The sequence below is a fragment of the Cavia porcellus genome, unplaced genomic scaffold (genome assembly GCF_034190915.1).
Source record: "Cavia porcellus strain 051 isolate PalLab524CR breed Dunkin Hartley unplaced genomic scaffold, mCavPor4.1 scaffold_32, whole genome shotgun sequence".
NCBI classification, from domain to species: Eukaryota; Metazoa; Chordata; class Mammalia; order Rodentia; family Caviidae; genus Cavia; species Cavia porcellus.
This window is the reverse complement of record NW_026947515.1, coordinates 31,005,408-31,026,982: the sequence shown is the minus strand read 5'-3', so window position 1 is coordinate 31,026,982 and position 21,575 is coordinate 31,005,408. Positions and strand designations below refer to the sequence as shown.

The 21,575-nt window shown below is 49.8% G+C and overlaps 2 protein-coding genes across 3 annotated transcripts in view; one reads left to right on the top strand and one right to left on the bottom strand.

Annotated features, from left to right (window-relative positions):
- Positions 1–21,575, bottom strand: part of Tbcd (tubulin folding cofactor D) — a 159,392-nt gene that overhangs the window by 69,319 nt on the left and 68,498 nt on the right. The window lies entirely within an intron of this gene.
- Positions 7,861–15,771, top strand: Znf750 (zinc finger protein 750). 2 transcript variants are annotated; one of them, XM_003464841.3, is made up of 3 exons: positions 7,861–8,024; positions 12,728–14,325; positions 14,464–15,771. In XM_003464841.3, exons 2-3 carry the CDS (start codon positions 12,917–12,919, stop codon positions 15,164–15,166), a joined length of 2,112 nt encoding a protein of 703 aa, XP_003464889.1. In that variant the 5' UTR covers positions 7,861–8,024; positions 12,728–12,916; the 3' UTR covers positions 15,167–15,771. The 2 variants fall into 2 exon arrangements, with proteins under 2 accessions (XP_003464889.1, XP_013002667.1); XM_013147213.2 differs by having other exon boundaries at positions 12,663–14,325.

Genomic DNA, 21,575 nt, shown 5'->3' with positions numbered 1-21,575 from the left:
GAAACAGGAATTCATCTATATCTGCAGCAGCACTTCTACACAGCCAGGAGGTCACAGCTGAATGTCATCACTGACACGCACATGTGTAACAATGGCTCACGCAAGTGATAAGACAGGACTCAGCCTAAGCAGGAATGGCAGCCTGAGACACAGTGAACCTTGACACCATCACACTCAGCATGAAAAGCTATGGCCCAAAAGGTCACACTGCAAAGATTTTACTCTCAGAGAACTTACAGAACAAGTGAATTCAGAGAGACAAAGCACAGGCTATAGGTGTCAAGGTGGTAGCAGTGCTGGGCCCTGGCTCTCTCTAGGTGATAATCATGTCCCCGCACTAGGAGAAAGAGGCAGCTGATGACATCACACATGCACCAGATGCTCTACTTTCAAGTGGTTAATGGTGAACTTTATATGAAATTTCCCATCAATTTTTAAAGAGTCACTACAGAGTGGTTTTTTAAGAGCCCCTTACCCACCCTTCCTGACACTTGGTTCTCAATCCGTCATGTGGTGAAAGCAAGAAAAGGCCAGGATCGCTGTGGCCCATGTCACATAGGAAAGAGACCCTGAGGTGGACAACCCACTGGGATATGGAACGAGAGCAGGCAGAGGTCCAGTCTGGTCAGAGGCTCACCGCCATGGGATGAGAAAAGCCACAAGGAGGTGCTATGGTCTGTATGACTGTGTCCCCCCAAAACTCACACACAGAAATCCTAACCCTGAAGGCAATGGTGGGAGGGGCCTTCTGGCGACTGATGTGCAAACACCATTAGAGTCCAGAAACTCCAGATAACTCTCTTCCACCCATCACATGAGAACACAAAGAAAAAGTGGTGTCAAGGCACTAATCCTGTCAGCATCTGACCAGGGCACCCTCCTCCAAAACTGCAGAAGATTGGCGTCTGGTTCCCAGGACACAGACTCATGAAGTCCTGCTACGCAATACAGGAGGGCCCCCTGCATGGGCATTTTTATGGGGTCTGGGGAAGGGGCAGAAAACAAATCCATGCACACCTGATCTAACCCAACAAAGGGCTTAGATGCCAGCAGTTTCAAATAATGGTTTGCAAAACTCTATATGAGATGCTTAATAAAATGTGAAAATAAAAAATATGTTACCTATAAGATACCAAAAATGGCCAGGCAATTTTAGGCATGTTTTTTTAAAAACCCATTATGCACACATTGCATCCTACATAGAAGTCTAACATACTAACACGTATACAAACCTACTGAAATTAAAAACACAATTTCTGGCTTTGACATAGGAAAAGCAGATATGACAATCTGGTACACATCGAGACATACTAAATAGTTCACAGAACATAAAAGTCAAAAGGAGAAGGAGCCAGGAAGAGAGAATGAGAATTTCCTAGGACTACTGAAATGTATAAGTTGGATACAGAAAACAACTACCTAAATAAAAGAAACAGAACTCTAAACACATGTTGAAACTGTAAAACTCCAGAGGCAAGAACAATTCCAAGCACAGCCCCAGAGAAGAGGCAGCTCCCACCACAGCACTGTGCTCACACTTCACACCCACCAGATCCGGGCACAAGAGGTGGTTCCACTACAGAAGCATCACTCTTGCTCGGAATGCATGGCCACAGGCCCACCTTCCAGGAACATAGGCTAGAGGGGTGTTTTCATACCAAAACTGGTATGTCTGTCGCCAACACTTTCAACAAAGAAACTTCCAAAAAAGCCAAAGGACAGAAATACAACTATGCTAAAGTGGAGTTCTGAGATGCAAAAAGGATCACTGTGAAAAAGAAATTCTGTATACACGGAGGAAAGATTAAACATATCTTTAAAAATAATAATGCCTGTCAGGCTCAGAGGTACCTGCCTGTTCTAGATTATATATTCCTTTGCCCCCACTCCAGCCCTCAAGTAATATGGACACAGCCAAATCTAGTGTCTGTGATTGGTTTGTTATCCAGTGCTAGGATGGGAAATGTGAGTGCTGCACCCACCCAGGGGCAGAGCCGACATACAGCATAAGGGCCGGGATGAAGGTGTGTCTTTCCTCTTTTTCTGTTTGCTCTTGCTGTTTGTGGTGGCCATGAATGGCTGCCCTGCCATGCCAGCCTGCCTTGGAGCCAGCTGGGTATCAACTGAAATCTCCAAACTGTAAGAAATAAACCTTCCCTTGCTTCACTTTGGCAATCAGGTATTTTGTCACAACAATAAGAGAAAAGTAACCAAGACAATGCCTATAATCCCAGTTATCCTAGAGGCTGAGGCAAGAGGCTTGTCAGCTCAAAGACAGTCTGTGTATTTTAGTAAAAAAGACTGCCTCAAAAAGTGTATGTGGGGTAGAGATACAGCTCAGTACTCCCTGGGTTCAATCTCCAGTACTGTAAAACAACAGTAACAGTGTAATAACCATTCAGCAAAAATAACTAAAAACTTGACAAATACATCAGATGGTGAGAAAAAGTATGCAGTGTATGACTCCAGTGTAAGCTGAAAAACTAACTCCGGACTTTAAATGTTTACAACATAGCCTAAAGATCACCATTAAGGAAAAACGCAAATATATAATTTCCAAACCAACAGTCTGCCACTTCCGACTGAAAATCCATGCCTCAGCTGCTCAAAGCTATTGCTCTGCCATCCGAGACTTGGTCTGTGTGCTATGATTCCTCTAGTGCTCCTCAAGGCCTGTTGTGCAGAATCTGTAAATTACCCATGTGCCTAAGGACACACATCCTCTAGTGGCAACTACAGGGTTCCACACAAATCCACAGCATCAGCTGCCACTTCTCCAGGTCGAGTACTATATACACACAACATCATATATAAAGCTGCATGTGTGTGTGTGTGTGTGTGTGTCCAGTGCTTTTTTTTCTCACTGGTTTATTGGTAACAGAGATACGTACTCTGAGCCCTCAGGAAAACACCAAGCTTGTCCATTTATCCCATTAACTTTTGTTTTCCGTGGCTTAAGCAATGCTTTGGGAACATGTATCAGCCCAAAGTTGTCACCAGCACCACACAAGCTAAGGCAAGAATGGGCAGTGAGGCTGAGGCTGAGGGCACTGTCTGTGCACATCTCCAGCCAGAGAGGAAGAAAGCTGCAGGGGCCAGGAAAAATCTCCTCCACAAGCGCCCTGACAGCAGAATCTTCACTTCCACCTCAAGCACACCCAGTCCCCTCCTTCCCAGCTAAGCCACCAGTGTGCAAAGCCCCCGGCAGGGTACCACAGTGCAGAGAGAAAGCAACTTGAGGCAAGTTCTGGGCCCGCTATGTCCTTCTCACCTAATTAAGCTTGCACCCCTGGGAAACCATGAGGATTCACAACCATCCTACGCCAAGAGCAATACCTAGCAAACCGCACATGTTTGATGAAAAGCAACTCATTTCTAATTCTTATTTCCAGAGCAGGGTATGAACTTGAAATAACAGTACTCAAAAAGGCACAACAAAGACTCAACAATAAAAGGAGTGGAAACCACCACTGAGGAGGAGCAAGGACATGGGCCAAATGAATGTTCAAAAATAAGACTGAAAAAAAAAAAAAGACTTGAAGATATGCGTTGCAGCCAGGTACACTGGCACACATCTTGTAATCTCAGCACTCCAGGAGGCTCAGGCAGAAGAACCCTAAGTTTGAGCCTCGCTGGGGCAATTTACTGAGTGAGCAAGAGCCTTTCTTAGAATTTAAAACTAAGAAAAAGAGCTAGAATGCAGCTCAGTGCAAAGGCCCTGGGCTCAATCCCTGGTGTTGAAAAAGATGGGGGTGGAGGCCAGTACCACTGTGGCAGCAGGTAGCGAAGACAGCTGTGGAGGAGCCATGACTGGCAGTGGGCTGAGCAGCAAGGGGCAGGTCTAGGGAAGACCTCCCCCAGGAATTTGTCTGCTCACAGAGATACTTACTTTGTCTCTCACTAGAGCTACTGTATCTGCAGCATAGAGGAAACAAGCCTGAACGCTGCTTCCTTCACTAGCCAGCTCCATTTGCCCAGGGACTGCCTTTGACGGCTGTGAGCTGCCCAGAGATCCCTGTGTGATCAGCACTGCTTCCAGAGGGCCTGCAGGTCCAAGGGAGGACATATAAGGGCTCTGAGCCACGGAGCTGCCAGGCGGGGAGCAGAGCAGGTGACAGCACAGTGCAAAGCCTCCAGCTTGGCTTGAGTTCACAAACCCAAGCTGCCTGGGTTTCAAGTTCCCCTTTGGACACACAGTGGTGGCGTCAACTGTACCAAGAAGGGGCAGAGAATCGGACTGGTTATGTGAATGGGGAAACAGCTTCCCCTCTTACCCTGGGGCTCAGAGCATCCTCGAGATCCACTTCCACTGGCTGTCAAGGGGAGGCCCAGGCAGATGGCAGCAGGACAGGGTTGCCCAAGGGCCATGCTTGCCCAAGGGCCACGCTCCTGAGTTAGTGCACACCTTCCAGACAGGCAGCTCAAGGGACAATAAGAGGGGCTGGTTCTCCATCTCCTCCCACCTCCAAGAACTTGGCTCCAGCTGCATAAAAACTCAAACCATGGCATTACTTGGATAATCAGTTATAACAAGCAAAGGCATTACATATCTCAGCCTTCAGGTCACATAAACACAGTCCTCTGTCACCATCAGGAAAATAAATGTCCGGCAATAACACATCTTCGATCTCATGTGCTGGCCCCTCTGAAGTTCTTTTAATTTTCTGACAAAACAAGGGACAGCCCACTGACACTCTCAGGTTCAGTTTCAAATGAGAAACCACCTGTGTCCCCAGAGGGGTGGCCTCCCATCTTGTGATAAGTGAGGGCCCAGGAGCTACCTACTGGCTCCTGATGGGCTCTAGGCCACCAGAACAGGTCAGGGAGGTAGGTGCAACCATCCTCATGGAACAATAGGGAGGCTGCTCCAAGGAACGTGAAAGAGGCAGGCCCTGTGGGCAGCTCTGAACAACATAAAGGCAGCAAGCCAAGCCTAGGATCTAGAGATCATGGAGACAGCTTCCCTCCATCCACAGTAGCAGCCCCATCCCTGACAGTTGCCAGGGAGGGAGGAAATCAGGGAGGAAAGAGGCATGGGGACTGGGAAGACCCTGAGGGATGCCAGCACCAGGAAGGGTTGCAGGCATTAAAGGGCCATGGCTGCAGGCCAGCTCGAGACCAAAACTCTGGGTGCATGAGATTGTCTCACTGTAGCAAGTCCCATGGGTGAAGAGTGATGGCCAAGAAACCCAGAGACACACTTCCAACAGGAAGGGCAGGGCAGTACGACAGGGCAATGTGGTCCCAAACTCTCCTCCCAGCCTTCCCTAACTCCTGAAGAAGTACAAGGTGCTCACAGACCCCATGGCTCTGCTTGGCAGCACAAGGGGAAAGGAAGCCACAGCTACAGCCACCCACCACTGCCTCGAAGTATCCCAGGTCACTGTCTGAGAACAGCGTCACACTAAGGGCCACCTGAGGCCCCAGGCCAATCTCTGGGCCAGTACCACAAGAAGCAGGTGTCTCTGCCAGGCCACACCCAAAGTAGCCTGCTCCAACTGCTCCCAGCACCTTTTCTTCCTGCCTATGTTCCTCCAGACACAGCCCCAGGAAAAGCACAAAGTCAAAGGGTAACTACCCTGTTCTATTATGAGCCCAGAAAGGTGACTGACCCTCCCGCTTCAAAGACATTTGTAAAAGAGCCTTTGTATGAAGTGGCTCATCACACCCTTCCTTAGAGGGTGTGATGCTGCTATCACACTTCTCAGGAGACTGGACCCTCTTGATGGGAAATGCCATCACAACTCCTGGGTACTGTAGTGGCCTGAACACACATGGCTGCCGAAACTTGCCAAAACAACAGAAAAGACATTTTTCTTTGCTGAGCCCTGAGGTCAGGGGCCCAGAGAGGATGGGGAAGAGTAGCCATGGGAAAGGCAGCAACAGGAAAGGTGCAGGAGCCAGGAAACACATAGGCCCATGAGGAGAAGTACCAACTCTCCCGGATTGACAGAGTCCCAGAAATGCCACAATCCATGCCAAAAATCCCAGTTCCTTCAATGTCAATGAGGAAGTGTCATCCCTGGGAGAAAGCCCCTGGATGTAGCACCTTGAGAACAGAAAAGACTAAGGGACAAGATAATGCAGGCCCAGCACCCACCTAGCCCCCAAGACACTGTCATTGAAGTCCTCAGTAAGATAAGAGGAAGTTATCAAAAAAGGATTGCAGAAGGAAGAGGCAGGGCATGAGAACTTGCAAAGGAAAAAGACCACCTGCAGACAGGCAACCAAGTCACAGTCACAGGCCACCCTAGAACAGGTGACATGAAGCATGCAAAAAACACCAGACCCAGAGTCTTGGCAGGAAGACCGGCAGGCTGAGGGGCTCTGCCTTCATTAAGCAGGGCCCCAATCTTGGAAGAGAGAACCTTAAACCTAGAGTAAATATCCTCCCGAGGCTGCTGGGATCAGCTCCCTGACACCAGCACTGCATGGCAGGTATAAGACTCCCAAGACAGGAACTGAAGGAAGAAATGCAAGCTGTATGACGGGCAGAGTGAGGGAGTGTGGGTTCAAGCAGCAGCACCTGGCTGCAGAAGAGGTGGAGGCCTCTAGGAAGGATAGTGGGGTATGAAGACAGCCCTGAGTATCACTACATGAGGCATGGGGCACAGACACCAGCCTCTGGGGCACAGAGGGGGTGCTGTGGCCAGAGGGACTAGGCACTGGCATCCTCCAACCTGGTGAGTGCAACGGAAGTGGTGCTGGATTCTCAGCCTGGCCTCACTCTTAGGGCCCTGGGCATAGGAAAGCTATGACACTCAGGGAAGGAGGCACACCGGAGAAGCAGTCCGGGCCACTCCAGCGCAAGGAGTGGGGGTGCACCACCGCTAGCATCTGCCAGCACCCACAGACAGAAGTGCTGCCTGAGATCCTGATTCCAGGAACGAGGCAGATCCAGGGTGGACATCTGAAGCCACCCAGTTTGCAGCAGCTGGTACCCCAGCAGGCCGAACGGGAGGGAACGGCGCTGCTGTGACGAGACAATGCCACTATTTTTGACTCTGACTTATGTAAGTGACTGGGCCAAAAGTAATGAAAAAAATTTTAAAGCATTAAATATAAAAGTGAAGCCAAGTGAATTTTTAACTCTTACATAAGCAGGGAAACCCAGTATGCCCATCTAAAAGCCTATCCATCGGCCTCTGGGGCAGACAACCCCCTTCCAGTGGCTTTAGGCGTGACCAGAAGCCTGACACCATCATCACATCCTCCTTTCCTGTCCCACAGTGATCCTGCACTCCAATCCGCACTGCAGCCGGACAAGTAGTTTGAAGAGGGAATAAACTGTCCCCAAAATTAGGGACCTGGATTATTTTTAAAGAGGGATATGCGGGTGTGCAGAGTCGACTTCCTTGGCAGCACCACCGCCTCAGCCTGCTGGGTGCCGGCCCTGGGCATGCTCCAGCAGGTCCCCGTGATGGGCGGCAAGGCTAGCTTTCCCCCACCACTCAGCTCTCTGCTTCTCTCAAGAGACTAGTGGGAACGGTGGGGTGTGGAGTGAGAGGCACACAGGCATAGGAGGCCATGCCGGCCCTCCCTGAATGGCACACAAGCACCGCACCTCCTGGTGCACATTTCAGAATAACTCCTGTGTTCACCTGGCACTAGTACACTAGGGCTCTGAAGGGAGTCCGTACATGTCCCTACTACCCTCCTGCCAGAACTCTTCCAGAGGCGGCTACACACAGTATCCGCATCCTGGCCACAGGTAGCGCTGATCCCACACGGCCACTGCCTCTGGACAGTACTGACAGGGAGCCAGTAGGTTCCATGGGCGGCTGGCTGGGCCCCTGCTCAGGGAGGCTGGGCTGCGCTCAGTGGGTGCAAACACATGAAGCGTAGCTGCGGGCGGAGGAATATCAGGTGCATCTCTACGCCCCGAGGGCTCAACTCCTACACTTAAACCCCTCCCACTGAGCAGCCAGCTCCAGTTTCACCAAGCCAGCCCGGCGTGAGAACACATCCTGCTCCCAGCGCCAGCACCGCGCAGAGACCTGCATCTCACACCAGCCGTACACCTGGTAAGTGCTCTCGTTTCTTCTCAGATCCGAGTTCTCTTTCCAAACTGCCCTCCAGAGAGTCCTAAGTTAGCTGGCTGTGTGAACCGCTTGCCCGGTTTTGCTCTGCCTTGCTCTGCACCCTGAGGACGAGTCAGGACCAGCAGGTGTGTGTGCTGCCTAAACACAGACCACACACTTTATTTAGGGGTGGCGTGAATAAGCTTATTCGGAAATTAAGTCCTCAATTCTGCCATAAAACTCATCAAAGATAAACCAAAATGTGTATATGGTTTTTAAACTCTTCCTTATCTTAAAAGCTACAATAAATTTCAACATTAAATGATAAAGTATATAATATACACATATATAACATATTCATATAAGAGTGTATATTAAAGACTATATATATAGAATATATAAATATATCCCATATATGTTTAAACAGTTGCTTACTTTCTCATTTAATTTTTTTAAAGTTTAAAATAAGTACTGTTTTGATATAACCTTTTAAAAAAAAAAACTTAACCAAGAAGGATAACTTTTAGTGGTTAAGGTTACACGCGCACTTACACACACTTGGGCGCTCACACACGGGAGTGTTTTTCCTTACATGGAACTTCTTCCAGAAGTCTGTGGGAAAACAATTACTGACCACATTATTGGCCAAGCTTGACCCAAGTGAGATTTGGGCAGCCTCTGTCCACCCGGGCCCGAGTCCGCCTGCACTAAAACAAGGACTCCAATGTTTTGCAATGTCTGTTATGAACAGGAGGTGCTGGCACTACACAGGCATGACAGAGGGCCTCTGGCTGTTTTCTGGTTCCTTTCTTCCAAACCATACTCCCAAATGCTGCCTCCTCCCTAGGACATGGTCGTCCAAGGCTTCCCCTTCATTTTAGAGAACAGAAAGCTGGGAGGAGCAGCCGCCAATCACAGTGAAGGCTCAACTGGAGAAAAACTCACAAATCTAGTTCTTACGACACCCCAGTGGGAGCCGACAATGGCGTGTCCTTGAGTGGTGCAATAATGCCACATCACAGGTGGTAATTACAGCATGCCCTTCAGGACGTTCCACCTGCAAGGCTCAGTGCCAGACAGCTGGACACCACAGCAGTGTCAGGGCTCTGCCTCCATGCAGAGGCCGACAAGCAGGACGAGCACCTCGGTGGCCTGGCATGGCTGGCGCTGTCCTATAAAGCCAGGCTATAATTACCTCCACTGTGCCCTAGCAAAGTCCTTAACAAAACTTCCCCTGCAGTTTGCTAAGTTCAAGACCCTCCGCTCTTATGGTCCCAACAGGCAACTCGTTAGGTATCCACACCTGGAGCGGCTGAGTGCAGTACTTTATAGTCAAGATAAACAGGAGCTAGGGCCAGCTGAAACCTTAAGCTGCTCAGAGCCCTGTCCAGGCAGCTGTGCCAGGCTAGGGCACTTTGGTAGGATAGCAAACTCAAGGAAACTTCCTGAAGCACAGTGAGTAGCAGAGCACGGTGGGCCTGTGAAACACTAGGTCAATGGGACATCAGCACACACAGAACAGCCAGGTCCGCTCCAGCCAGACCCTGTACACCTCACCGTTCTCACGTCCTTTAGTGTAGACACTGTACACCCCAAGTAGGAGCATGGCCTTGGCCAATCAGCAGGGTGTGTCCTAGGACAGGCAGAGAGAGGGTCTGCCGGGAGGCTATGAGGTGCCACCCAACCATCTCCTACCCATAATGGGGAAAGCAAGGGGGCCAGACAGAAATAGGGTACCAGGCAGAGCACACCTGGGCCCACCCAAATCATCAGCTGCACAGTCCCAAGGCAGAAACACTGCCAGCCAGGATAGGGATAGGGACAGGCAAGAACATCTTTCCTCACCTTTGGGAAAAAAACGCTGCCTCTGAATGCAAATTCAAACTTACTGTAAACAAAGGGTTTTAATGTTTTGGCAATAACATGGTCTTTTTGGACTATGTAACACCAGCAGCTGCCAGTGAGTACAAAGTCCAGCAGGTATAAACTGACCAGACAAGACTGTGTCAGGCCTTTGTGCCCACAGCCATATGTGACTGCCTGCAGTCGCGGCTGTAGGTCAGTTTCTTCATCCTCATAAACCTCACTTGGGTAGGACAGAGAACTCCCAGGCTGACATCATCATTCGAAAGCTTACAAAAGCATCAATTTTACCCCACTTACTTCTCTAGCACCACTGTAGTTTTATAGACAGGTGAGCTACGCCCTCTTACACCTGCCTCTGAGGCAGCTGAGTGTCCTGCTTTAATCAGCAGTTGTGCAACTGGAGAGATCAGTTTATCCAAAGTTACTAAAATAGCAGTGCCTGGGACTTCACTTTATGCACATTCCCTTCAAGCAGTAAACCCTGTAACATACACCCTCACCTCCAAGGATCTGGGCACTAGGAAACCACGCCCTTCACACACTGCCCAGAAACCAAGCAGAGAAGAACAAAAGGGAAAGGTTCAGATGCAGCCGGAGGCACAGGCGTGTGCAATGGGAAGGTGTGCTGATAGGGGGAGTAGTTACTTCCCCATTTATTCTTCTGGGCGATGCTAGGGTAACTTGCACACCCTCCACAGGACCTCAGGGGAACCTGACCACTGTGGGATGTCATCTTCTTCTGTAACATTAGGTAATGCTGCTTGTATGCCTGTCGCCACTTTCTCACATCCCAAGGGGACTTTCTGTCCTCCCAGCACTGGAGGCTCTGTATCTGTGTCCCCCTTGGTATCACTGGGACACAGCTCACACTTGATAAATGTCTGCAACTGTCATCGTGTTGCTCACAATGCGCCCAGAGAATGATGAAATCACCCTTCTCAGATCTGTGCCATGACATACCCTGCGCGGCCCTGGGAACCTGCCTCCCCGTGGTTCCCACGCCTGCGGGACGGGAGCACACTGAGCGTGCCAGCACAAGCCCCGCTGACTGAGCTGGCTGGCCTGCACAGCAGGAAGCGGCCCACTGCCGGAGAGGGCAGGGCGGCCCTGTTCTTGTCACTCTGTAGATCTGCTCCCCAAGGTGCAGCTGAATCCCCGAGAACTACATGTCACTGTTTTTCTTTTAATGAAAAGGTAAAAAGAGGAAAGAAGTGTAGCTGGCGTGGCTTTGACATGGTACCTATAGCTTCTGCCCCTGTACATGGTGAGAGCCCAGGCAGGACCCCAGGAGGGCTGCTCGCCCACACCCCAGAAGGGATCCTCAGCTGACCTTGCCCCAGTTACAGGACAATCAAAACTGTTTCTCATCCCAAATGCATACTGCCTACCACTTCCACTCAAAACACTGTCGCATAGGAGACTTCTGGTACCAGCAGAGCCCTCCTTTCTACACAAACCACTTCTAACAAAAAGTCTTAAAGTTTTAAACTACACTAACAGAAGCAGCTGGGCACTCTTAGGGTAGTTCTTTGTGTTTTTAAGAGATGATCAATAAATTAATAGAAAATCCAAATAAAATTAACTTTCTTATACTCAAGGTATGCAGAAGGAAACCAAGACCTTGCTGAGGCCAGGAGCCTCCCCATCTTTCCAGGGCATATAATCACTGAGTCTAGAAGCTACTGCTTGACATCTTAGTTCCACAGACTGGAGTTTGCAGCTGAAAACAATGCCCTTACATTACTTCCACTAACTTTGTTTTTAAGCTATTTGAAATATCCAGGAGCTGAAGCTCTTTCTCATTCCATGTTGCCAAGTGAATTCAGACACTTGGAAACCTCCCCAGTGGCCTAGGGTGGCAGCTACCCTCTGCTCTCAGCTCTGAGTCAGGAGGTGGAGTGAAGTAAGGTGTGCGGTGGATGAATAGGGGCTGACCTCTACAGAACCCCTGGTTTCTACCTACAAGTGCCAAGAGCCTGAGGTGCAGGCTAGAGGCCCTGCCCCTTCCTAGAGGCTAAAAGTCAAGAGGGCCTCCCACGGTCCAGGTGACACTCAGATGGAGGTCTGTTGGGAGGCACAGTGTGATAGGACAGAGTGGACAGGAGAACGGTCTCTACTTTGATGAGGAGACAGTGCACAGGACACAGCAAGCTCGCCCTGTTTAAAGCTCAGGTTGTTTTAAACAGTCTGGCAACCTAAATGCATCATTTTTGTTTGTATGGAGACAACATAAATTCAACTTGCTAAGACTGGGGTTGGAGCCCAGTGTGAGTACTTCCCTGCCATGAGCTAGGCCCTAAGTTCTGTCCCCAGCTCTGGAAAAAGCTAAGTGCAACTTACTGAGAAAAAGCTGACTTTTTATTTGTGGTTTTGGAAGCAATAGGGTGGAGTCATGTGTTTAAATAATCTTCACTCAGGACACCCACATACAGAACATACCAACGGTGTTGCCGCACAGGCAGGGCAGCCACCAGTCCTCGGCTGAATGGCACAGCATACATAAACTCCCCAAATCCCTAAGATCAGGCCTTGGGGCACTTCAGAGGGAAAGTCTAGATGATGGGATAAAGGCCCTCAAGCCCAGAGAAGCACAGGTATCCTCAGAATTGACACGGGCCTTCACACACTGCACCCTGCCTTGGCCCCCAGGAGATTCCTCCAGGTCAGACTTGGGCACACAGAAAACTCTTCAGGGAGCTGACAGTCAACAGAGCAGGCATGCAGGGAGGCAGCAGCCACAGCCTCCTCACAGGACCTCTGTTTCACCTCCTTCAGGAACCTGACAAGGATTCTGACCCACTAAGCTCCCATCTTGACTCTGCCTCTGTCTGCCCTCTCAGCTCCAGGACCACACGGGTGAGACCTCCTGAGGCTCCTTGGCAGTGGAGCTGGCTTTAAGGAACAGAATTCAGAAAAGAGAGGCGAGACAGGAACTCACCTTCCTAACAGTCACCCAAACTGGACTGAAGAGGAGTCAGCAGTGACCCTTTCACTCAGCCAATTGGAGTCTGTCACCCAACACAGGGGACATGAGTCTTCTCAAAGAGCGGAAACCGAAAAAGCCACATTACATTCCACGGCCACCAGGGAAGCCCTTCAAGTATAAGTGCTTCCAGTGCCCCTTCACCTGCAATGAGAAGTCGCACCTCTTCAATCACATGAAGTACGGGCTCTGTAAGAACTCCATCACACTAGTATCCGAGCAGGACCGCGCCCCCAAGGGCTCAAAGCCTAGTTCGCTGGACCCTCGGCAGGCCCTACCTCTGGAGCCCACAGCCAAGCCAGTCCCTGCCAAGGCACTCTCCCATGGCTTTTCCGGCCTCGACCTGAAGCCACAGCTCAGCCCTGCCAAGGAGGATGCCAAGGAGGACCTGGAACTGCCAGTGCAGGGGGCCCACAGGTGCCCTCAGAGGCCGACCCTGCAGAGGGAGTTGACCCCAGAAGCTACTCTTGGTACCCAGCCTTCTCTGGACAGCGAGATTCGGCCTTCAGCATTCGTTCCAGTTGGGGAGCACAGACTCAAGGGGCCAGACAACACAGAGGTCCCAGAGACACTAGCACTAACCAAGTCAACAGCAAAAGCCACATCTTTCCACACCAAGTCTGCGTTCCACACACCTGGCTACCCCTGGAAAGTGGGCTCCTCGTTCCTCCCAGCTGAGTTTCCACACAAAATCCCACCTGCAAAGGGATTTGGCACCATCTCTCCCTATGTGCACTCTACAATCCCAGAGTACCCCCCACCCTTCTATACGGAGCACGGCTTGGCCACAATCTACTCCCCCTACCTCCTTGCTGGAAACACACCTGAGTGTGATGCCACCCTATTGTCCGTCTATGGGCCCCAAGACCAAAGACACTTCCTGCCTCACCCCGGGCCACTCCCCAAGCACTTGGCCCCATCTCCATCAGCATATGACCATTACAGGCTGCTCCCACAGTTCCACGCCAATCTGCCCCTGCCTTACAGCTTTTACAGACCTGAGTCAGCATTTACCTCCTACCTCAGGCTCCCACCTGTGGCAGGCATAGCGCGGGACCAAAGCTCTCGGCTGCTAGAGGATGGTGCCCTGGTCTACCCGGCCTCAAGTCCCTCTGAGTTAAACCCTTCCACCTCCCACAGGAAGCACACAGAGTTTGAGAAAAGAAGTCCAACTCCTGAGGCTAAGGACCCTTCCAAAGACACGGAAGGGGCCAAAATGAGCCCCCGTGCAGGCAGCGCAGCCACAGGCTCTCCAGGAAGACCAAGCCCCACCAACTTCACACAGACCAGCCAGACATGTGAAGGTCTGTGTGACCTCTCAAACAAAGCAGCTTCGGACACTCCCGGACGGCTCCAGCAGCCCAAACAAAGCGCCACAGCCTTCAAGCCTGTCCAGAAAAACACAGAACACCCTGGTTCCCAGCCCCCTGTAAACACAGCAGAGTCTCCCAAAAGGTAAGGATATTTCATTTTCAAACCCTTCAATGTAATGTTTTTGGTTGTGTTCAACCAGCCACATTCACATTTGTTCAAACTGCTTTAGTGAACACTGTCCTAAGCACACTCTCACCAACCCTCTCCACCCCTTCCCAGTCTCCAGGTTGAAGACAGAGCTCCTCCAGCACAGACAGGAGGTGCCACGCCCATCCTTGAGGCCCCACCCTCTAGCCCTGAGGATGGCTCTGCGATCCACCCCCTCAACCTCTCCAAGAAGCTGGAGACAAACCCTTCTGCTGCTCACTCACCAAAGTACACAGGCAGCACCCCAGTGGGCCTGGACTTCTCTGAGCCTCAGGACCTGCCCCTCAACCTCTCTGTGAAGGATGCCTGCCTCTCTCGAGGCCTGCAGCCCACTGCTCCCAGCTCACTGCAGGGTGTAGAACCCGCTACTGTTGCTCCAAAGACTGAGACAAAAGGTTCTGGAGATGGGCCAGGCCAGGCTGACACAAAGGACGATGAGGCCCCCTGTGGGAAAGCCCCAGACACACATGTGGTGGACAGTGGTGATGAGCAGAAGCAGACGGCAGCTGTGGCCCTCTGTCAGCTGGCGGCCTTCAGCCCCGGGAATGTCCGGGCAGGTGACGGAGAGCCTACTGCCCAGGAGTCTGCCTGCCAGGACATATCCACACCCAGTCCCAAGGAGAGCCAGGGGGCTCAATGCGACCTCAGGCCCAAAGGACAAAAGAGGACAAGTCAAAGGGACGCAGGGAAATCCCAGCCAGGAGCTAAGAAAATGAAGCCGAGTGACACGGCAGCACGAGTGTTTACCCTGCGCAGAAGGACCCGAGTATCATAAGGCCTGGCCCCAAGCTGCTCACAGCTGCAGGGGCCCTCCCTCTGCATGCTTTCCCTGCACGCTCCCCAGGCAGCTTCTTCCTTCTCCTTACCAAAAAGTCAGTTCTGTCCAATTTTTGCCAATCTTCAGCTGAATGTGAAAGCTGAACTGAACACCAGTGCCACATGCAGGGCCACAGGGACCTCAAGGTGGGGCCCACAGGTGCCAGGGTCTCTCACAAACACCTCTTTCACAAGTATGTTAGCACTAGAGTAAACTATTTTAATTGTTTTTCTATTACAACTAGCTATGTGTTTTGAAGTAAATAACAATTACTGGAACAATACCAGGAAGATACATTTTCAGTACTAGCATTCAAGTGCTGCATGTAAAAATGTTGTGATTTGTTGTGACTAAAAGATAAACATCAAGAGGCTATTTATACAAATAATTTATTTCCACAACAATGGTACACTATTGGTAACAGTACAATCGACTTATTCCATCCATGTGCTTATAATACTGAAGGGAATTTTCTAACCTGTTCAGCCTCATTTTCCACTCCTTAAATGTATACATTATCAATTTTCCAATAAACTCATAAACTTTAACAACACATAAGATGAAGACAAGTGTTAAATTCTGTGGTGCCCTTTGAAATACTGTACATAACACTCAGCAAAAAAGAGCTGGCAGCAGAGGCAGCACTGAGCTCAAGGAGCCTGTCTTGGACACGTGGGCAGGGTGGGCAGCAGGAGGTGGGAACAGAGAATCCCCACCCATCCCTGGAGCTGCTCAAAGACCATCAGGTCTGTGGGCCACAGGGCACGAGGAGAGTGTAAACCTCAGGGCAACCTGGAAAAGCCTTCCCTCCTGACTCCTTAACAGGCCTGCCCTCACTCTGAGGAGACAAACCTCACCTGAGTCTCACAGGCAAGAGCTGAGCTTCAAGCGCCTGTACAGGCACCAGAGGACCCTCTACAGTGGGGCTAGGTGCACTGTGGCCTACCAGCTTCTTAGGTACCAAGAAGCTGTCTACTGTAGAGCGCAGGCTGCCAGGAGAAACAGCAACGTCCAAGCCACAGCACCAGGTATGACAAGGATGCTGTCCTATCTACCTCTTGATGTGAATGAGGCTCAAGCAAGGTAGATGCAGAGCCAAGCCCAATTCTGGGCAACAGCATGACTCACCAAAGATGCCACCTTGTTAAAACCTATGAGTCAGGGGCTGGGGATTTAGCTCAGTGGCATAAGCACCTGCCTTGAAGCAGGCAGTCATGAGTTCGATCCCCAGTACCAATAAAAAGGAAAAAGACAAAAAAAAAAAAAACCTATGAGTCAGCAAGACAATGCTTAGGGTTGCTCTGGTCAACCACACACAGGAACAATCTTTTTCCAGTTTTTTTAATTCACTATTTTAATTCATACATGAAAATAGTTATACATCTTAACATGACATTTGATGCTAATCTTTAAACCTCAAATTAAAAAACATTTGAGTAACTAGCACCTCACAGCCAAAGAGATGAAACAACTATAGCTCTTACATGTTTCTCTCTGGAACTGACTAGTCAGCCACAAGGGGCTCTGCTCCTGCAGCCTCAGCACAGGTTCTCTGGGAAGAGGTGGACAGATGAAAGAGTAAATATACTGTAAAGAAATACACGTCCCAGAAACCTGTGAGGCCTAGACACCTTGCACATACATGAAGGGAGACAATGGAAATTTACTTCATGAAAAGCTTCAGGGAAAAACACTATGCTTCAACACAAGTTACATTTATATAAAACTTCAGTACCAACTTATAAGAGATGTGAGAGTCTCACAATTCTTCTAAGGAATACCTGAGCCTGTAGCTGCAAACTGACCCTAAAGATACAGTAAGGATTACCCCATAGGGGTGCCCTATGGTCCTGTCCTTGGGGATGCAGGAGGCCCTATGATTGAGTGCTTAAGGGGGCAAGTGAACTCTGTGGTCTTGTCCTTGGGGATGGCAGGGATCCTGTGGCCCTTTCTACTGTTGGGCCCTGAGAGACTATCCTTGGGTGCTGAGGACCAGGGCGCTCTCTCGCACTGACAGCCATGGACCACATACCCCTCTGTAAGTGCTGGGTCTCCAACCTGTATGACAGCTCCCAAGCTCTCCAGGTGTTGGCATCTTGAATGACAACCAATGGGACTAAGGCAGACCTGACAATCTGGAGGTGCTCCACCCTGCACCTCAGCATGCCATCACCATGTGACCTGCCCATGAAGGCTGCCCAGGGCAACTTCCCAGTGGCCCTCCAGGAATAGACCATCACCACCAGATAAGCCTCCTTAAAACAAAGCAGAACCTTCGAATAAGAAAATAGCCTTACTAATTTCTTACCCACCCTGCCTGTCTGCACCCATTGATAACCTGACTTGGAAACTAAATTTCTAACTTTTACACAAAAAAGGTGATAAGCTTTCAAAAGATCACACAAACCACCCAGTGCCAGCCATACCACTGTGTCACCCAGTGTGTCACCCAGTGTGTCATACCAGTGTGTTACCTAGGGAACAGCCAGCATCTCAGACTAGCACATGTGCCTCCGTGCCCACTGCAGCAAATCCCAGCAGCACAGGGGCAGCTGCAGCACCTGCAACAGCAGGTACATAGAACAAGGTAGTTCTCTGGACAGCCGTCCTCACACGAGAAGGACACTGCTCTTCATACCACAACACAAAACTACGCTTGGTGAAACAAGCTGGTCCTAAAAGGCCCAACACCAGAGACTCACTGCTTACATGAGGTCCCTAGAAACGAGAAATGCACAGAGGCACAGGGTGGACCACAGCAGCTGAGACTTGGTCTGTTTAGGGTGATGACAGCTCTGAAACCAGACAGAGGCAATGGCTGTATAACAGTGAGCATAATGCCACATAGGAATATGCGTAAAAATAATTTAAATGCCAAATTTTTAAATTTTATATATTCTTACCACAATTTAGGAAAAAAAATAAAGCAATATATCAAAACCCATAACTACGGGGCTGGGGAAAAAAAAAAAACCCATCACTAATCTTAAACTTTAAATGAAGAATTGTTCGGTAAACTATATCAGGCTGCAAAAAAAGCAAAGCATCCCTCAATTCACACTTTTAGAAGGCACAGTCAGTACCCACTCTGCAAAGCTTTCTGCAATCTGTCCCCTACATGCTCACCCAAAGCACATGGAGAGCCATCAGGTCACCAACAAAGTCAAAGACTCAAGGTAATGGGTTCCACTTTCTTACAAACAGGGAAGCGAACAGCTCAAAACCCCACAGAGGCTAAAAACCAAACTCTGGATACAAGGGCTGTCCAGGTCCTTTCAAGCCCACTCACTTGGAACTGAGGTGCCAGGCCTGTGGTGGAGGGTCAGAACAGGAGGGTCTCACACCACAGTCAGGACAGTCAGTAAAAGGACTGACACAGCCAGACTCAGTACCGGGTGTGGGCACACTCCCGCAGTGGAAATGAGAGAGCCATCACATCAGTGCAGCCCCGCTTGGGAGACGCGGGCTTCCCTGCCGCTGACTCTGGCTTAGGGATGCTCCCCAAAGCCCTGCCAAACTCTCTTCCCAGACACACAGCTTCCAAGATCCTCCAGCCTGCTACCCACAACACACCTATGAAACCAGATAGGGCCCTCCAGCCTTCAGCTTCTCTCACCTCTCTGCTGGCACTTCCCTGAGGAAATTCTCCCAGGTGTAATCCTGTCAAAAGACCAGGAGGACACTGCAGCTCCATCCACATGCACCTTATTCAATAGTCATGGAACAGGGCACAGCAGTTCCATAACCTGAACCTCCACCAAAAAAACACCAGGCTCCCAGGACCAACTTTTATGAAGCCCCATATTCTAACCTAAACTTCAAGCAGCTCAGAGAACACTCTCTGTGGCGAAAGACGCTGGTGCATGGCAGCACTTTGGGACATCTCTGTAAAGTGCTGAGACTCGGAGCTGACTTCTATGACCAAACACATAGCACCCAGTTTCCACCAAGGCAGTACTATGGCCACAGCCTCAATGCACACAGCGCCAATCCCTGTGACATCTTGGAGTTCTCATAATATGATATTCAAAATGTTCTCCTTTCATTAAAAACAAAAACAAAAACAAAACAAAACTACAAGGCAGCCAAAGGAACATAAAAGTGCACTCATTCACAGGAAAACAGGAACAAAAATCACCCCACAGGAAAGCCAAACATTGGACTTCCCAGATAAAGCTTCAAATCAACCGCCTTAAAATATGCTCAAGGAGCTAAGGGACAACATCTGGGAAAGTACAGAATATCAATAAAGGGACAGAAGTGATGACAAAAGAGACGAAACAGACACTAAGGAGCTGAAAAGCCAACAGCTGAGGTGAAAAGTTTACCTACAGGGGTTTGATAGCCAGAGTTGTTCAGGCAGAAGAAATAATCAGTGAACTTAAGGATAGGACAACTAAAATTAGCCATGTGAGGAGCCAAAAAGGAAAAGCTAAAGGAAGTTTACAGAACTTAACAGAAACCAGTGATTCAGATTCTAGGGGAGAGGAGAACCAGAGCCAGGAAGAATACCTGAAGAAGTAGCCCTCAGGTTGATGAAAGACAGGGAGACAGATATATAGCCAGGAAACCTGAATCAGCAATAAACGCTAATCTTCAAATTAACAGGCAATCAATAGGCACATGGTACAGCACACAGGCAGTGTGGGAAGGGGACTGTGGGCATAGACAACATGAGCAAAATTCCTTCATCCGGAAAAAAAAAAAAAAAACACGTTCCTTTCCTGATCATCCTCTACTGGGCAGGGCTGTCTTTTTGGAAGCTGAGAAAAAGAACCCAAATAGTCTTCCAAAAGGACAACCATAGAAACCTTCTGGAGTCACTTCTTTCCTCTTCCACTGCCTGTGTCCTGCAGGCAAGACACAAGCCCATGTGAAAGTTGCCACAGCCACTGACACTCATCCACATCCTCTTAGGACACAAACTCACATACTGGTAGCATCACATCAATACCCAGCTCACAGGCCATGTCCTCTGGGGCATAAACCTGCATGCTGGTGACCGTCAGGGGGATAGTCCCCCTGATCCGTGCCCCGATCACATCTTGTGAGATGGAAACCTGCATAACATAAAAACTGTCAGGCTAGCAACAATTGTCCTCCTAGACCATGTCCCTAGGACAACACCCCACATGCTGGTGGCCATCACGCTACCAACACCTATCTCCCTAGGCCACATCTTACCAGCATCCTCCACAGTGACAGAAAGCTACCTGCAGCCCCCTGACCAAAGGAATACAAAATTGCACGCAGCACAACCGCCCTCCAGGGCCTGAAACAGGAACACAGAAAAGTATAACGTACAATGCAGAAGCACGTGAGTGTCAGCACCACTCCTGCCACAACCACCCGAGAGAGAGCTCGCCCCTTGGCATGTTTGCCCAGGCTCCCCCTGACACAGGGTGAGGGCAGCAGGGGACTCTGCTCACAGGGAGGGCAGTGGCCCACAGGAAGGTCATGGGCTGATTTACCCTGTGTCAGGTTTCACAGCTCAAACAGCAGGATCGTGCTATCCAGTTATAACACCAGCACTCACACCCTTTCACTCCAGCTGCTTGGGGTCAGTGACACCAGCTGATTCCAGAGACAGAAGTGTGTGCTAGGAAGGAAGACCTAGTGGGCAGCATGGCCTGCACAGCAGAAGCCCTTGCTAAATCACGTTTCAGGCACACCCACCACTGATCCTCTGGCTGAACTGTGTACAGAGAGCCAGCTGGGGACATGAGCCAAACTGGAGCTAATGGGACAAAATTCAATAGCTGCCACAATGGCTGCAAAATCATCCTCCTGTCTGAAGGCAGTGCACGGTCCTTTCTCAGAGGATGTGTCACCTTCACCCACAACAATCACAACTCCAGCAGACAAAAGGCAAAGTTAAAGCTGCAAAAACAGCTACCATCCACTGACCCTCAGAGCATGTTTTTGGACTGCCTCATTGGTCATCAGGCAAGCAAACGGGAAGCATAGTGAGGTGACATGTCACACTCACAAAGATAGCTGATACTCTTTTTAAAAAGATAAAAGCTAGAGGTCTCCCATATAGCTGGCGGGAACTTGGAACACAACAGTCGCTCTAGAAAAGGCTGGAAGCTCTGAGACTGACCCAGAAATTCCATTCCTAGGTCTATACCCAAGAGAACACAAGATATGCGTCCACATAAAAACCTGTAACACGAAGGTTCCCAACAGCACTGTCTGTAACAGCCAGCGGTGGAGAAGGCCAACCACCACCACCACTCAGCAATGAAAAGCAATGAGGCACTGACATGCTACAACGTAGGTGAACATCAGGAACATTGTACTAGGGAAAAGAACTCAGATGCATCTATGCATACAGCAAATTTGTGTAAACGAAACATCGAGACAA

Bases quoted from the DNA above. Each gene is read 5' to 3' on its own strand.
- Znf750 (XM_003464841.3), top strand. From the start codon at position 12,917: ATGAGTCTTCTCAAAGAGCGGAAACCGAAAAAGCCACATTACATTCCA. The intron at 14,326-14,463 runs GTAAGGATATTT...ACCCCTTCCCAG, and splicing joins ACAGCAGAGTCTCCCAAAAG to TCTCCAGGTTGAAGACAGAG.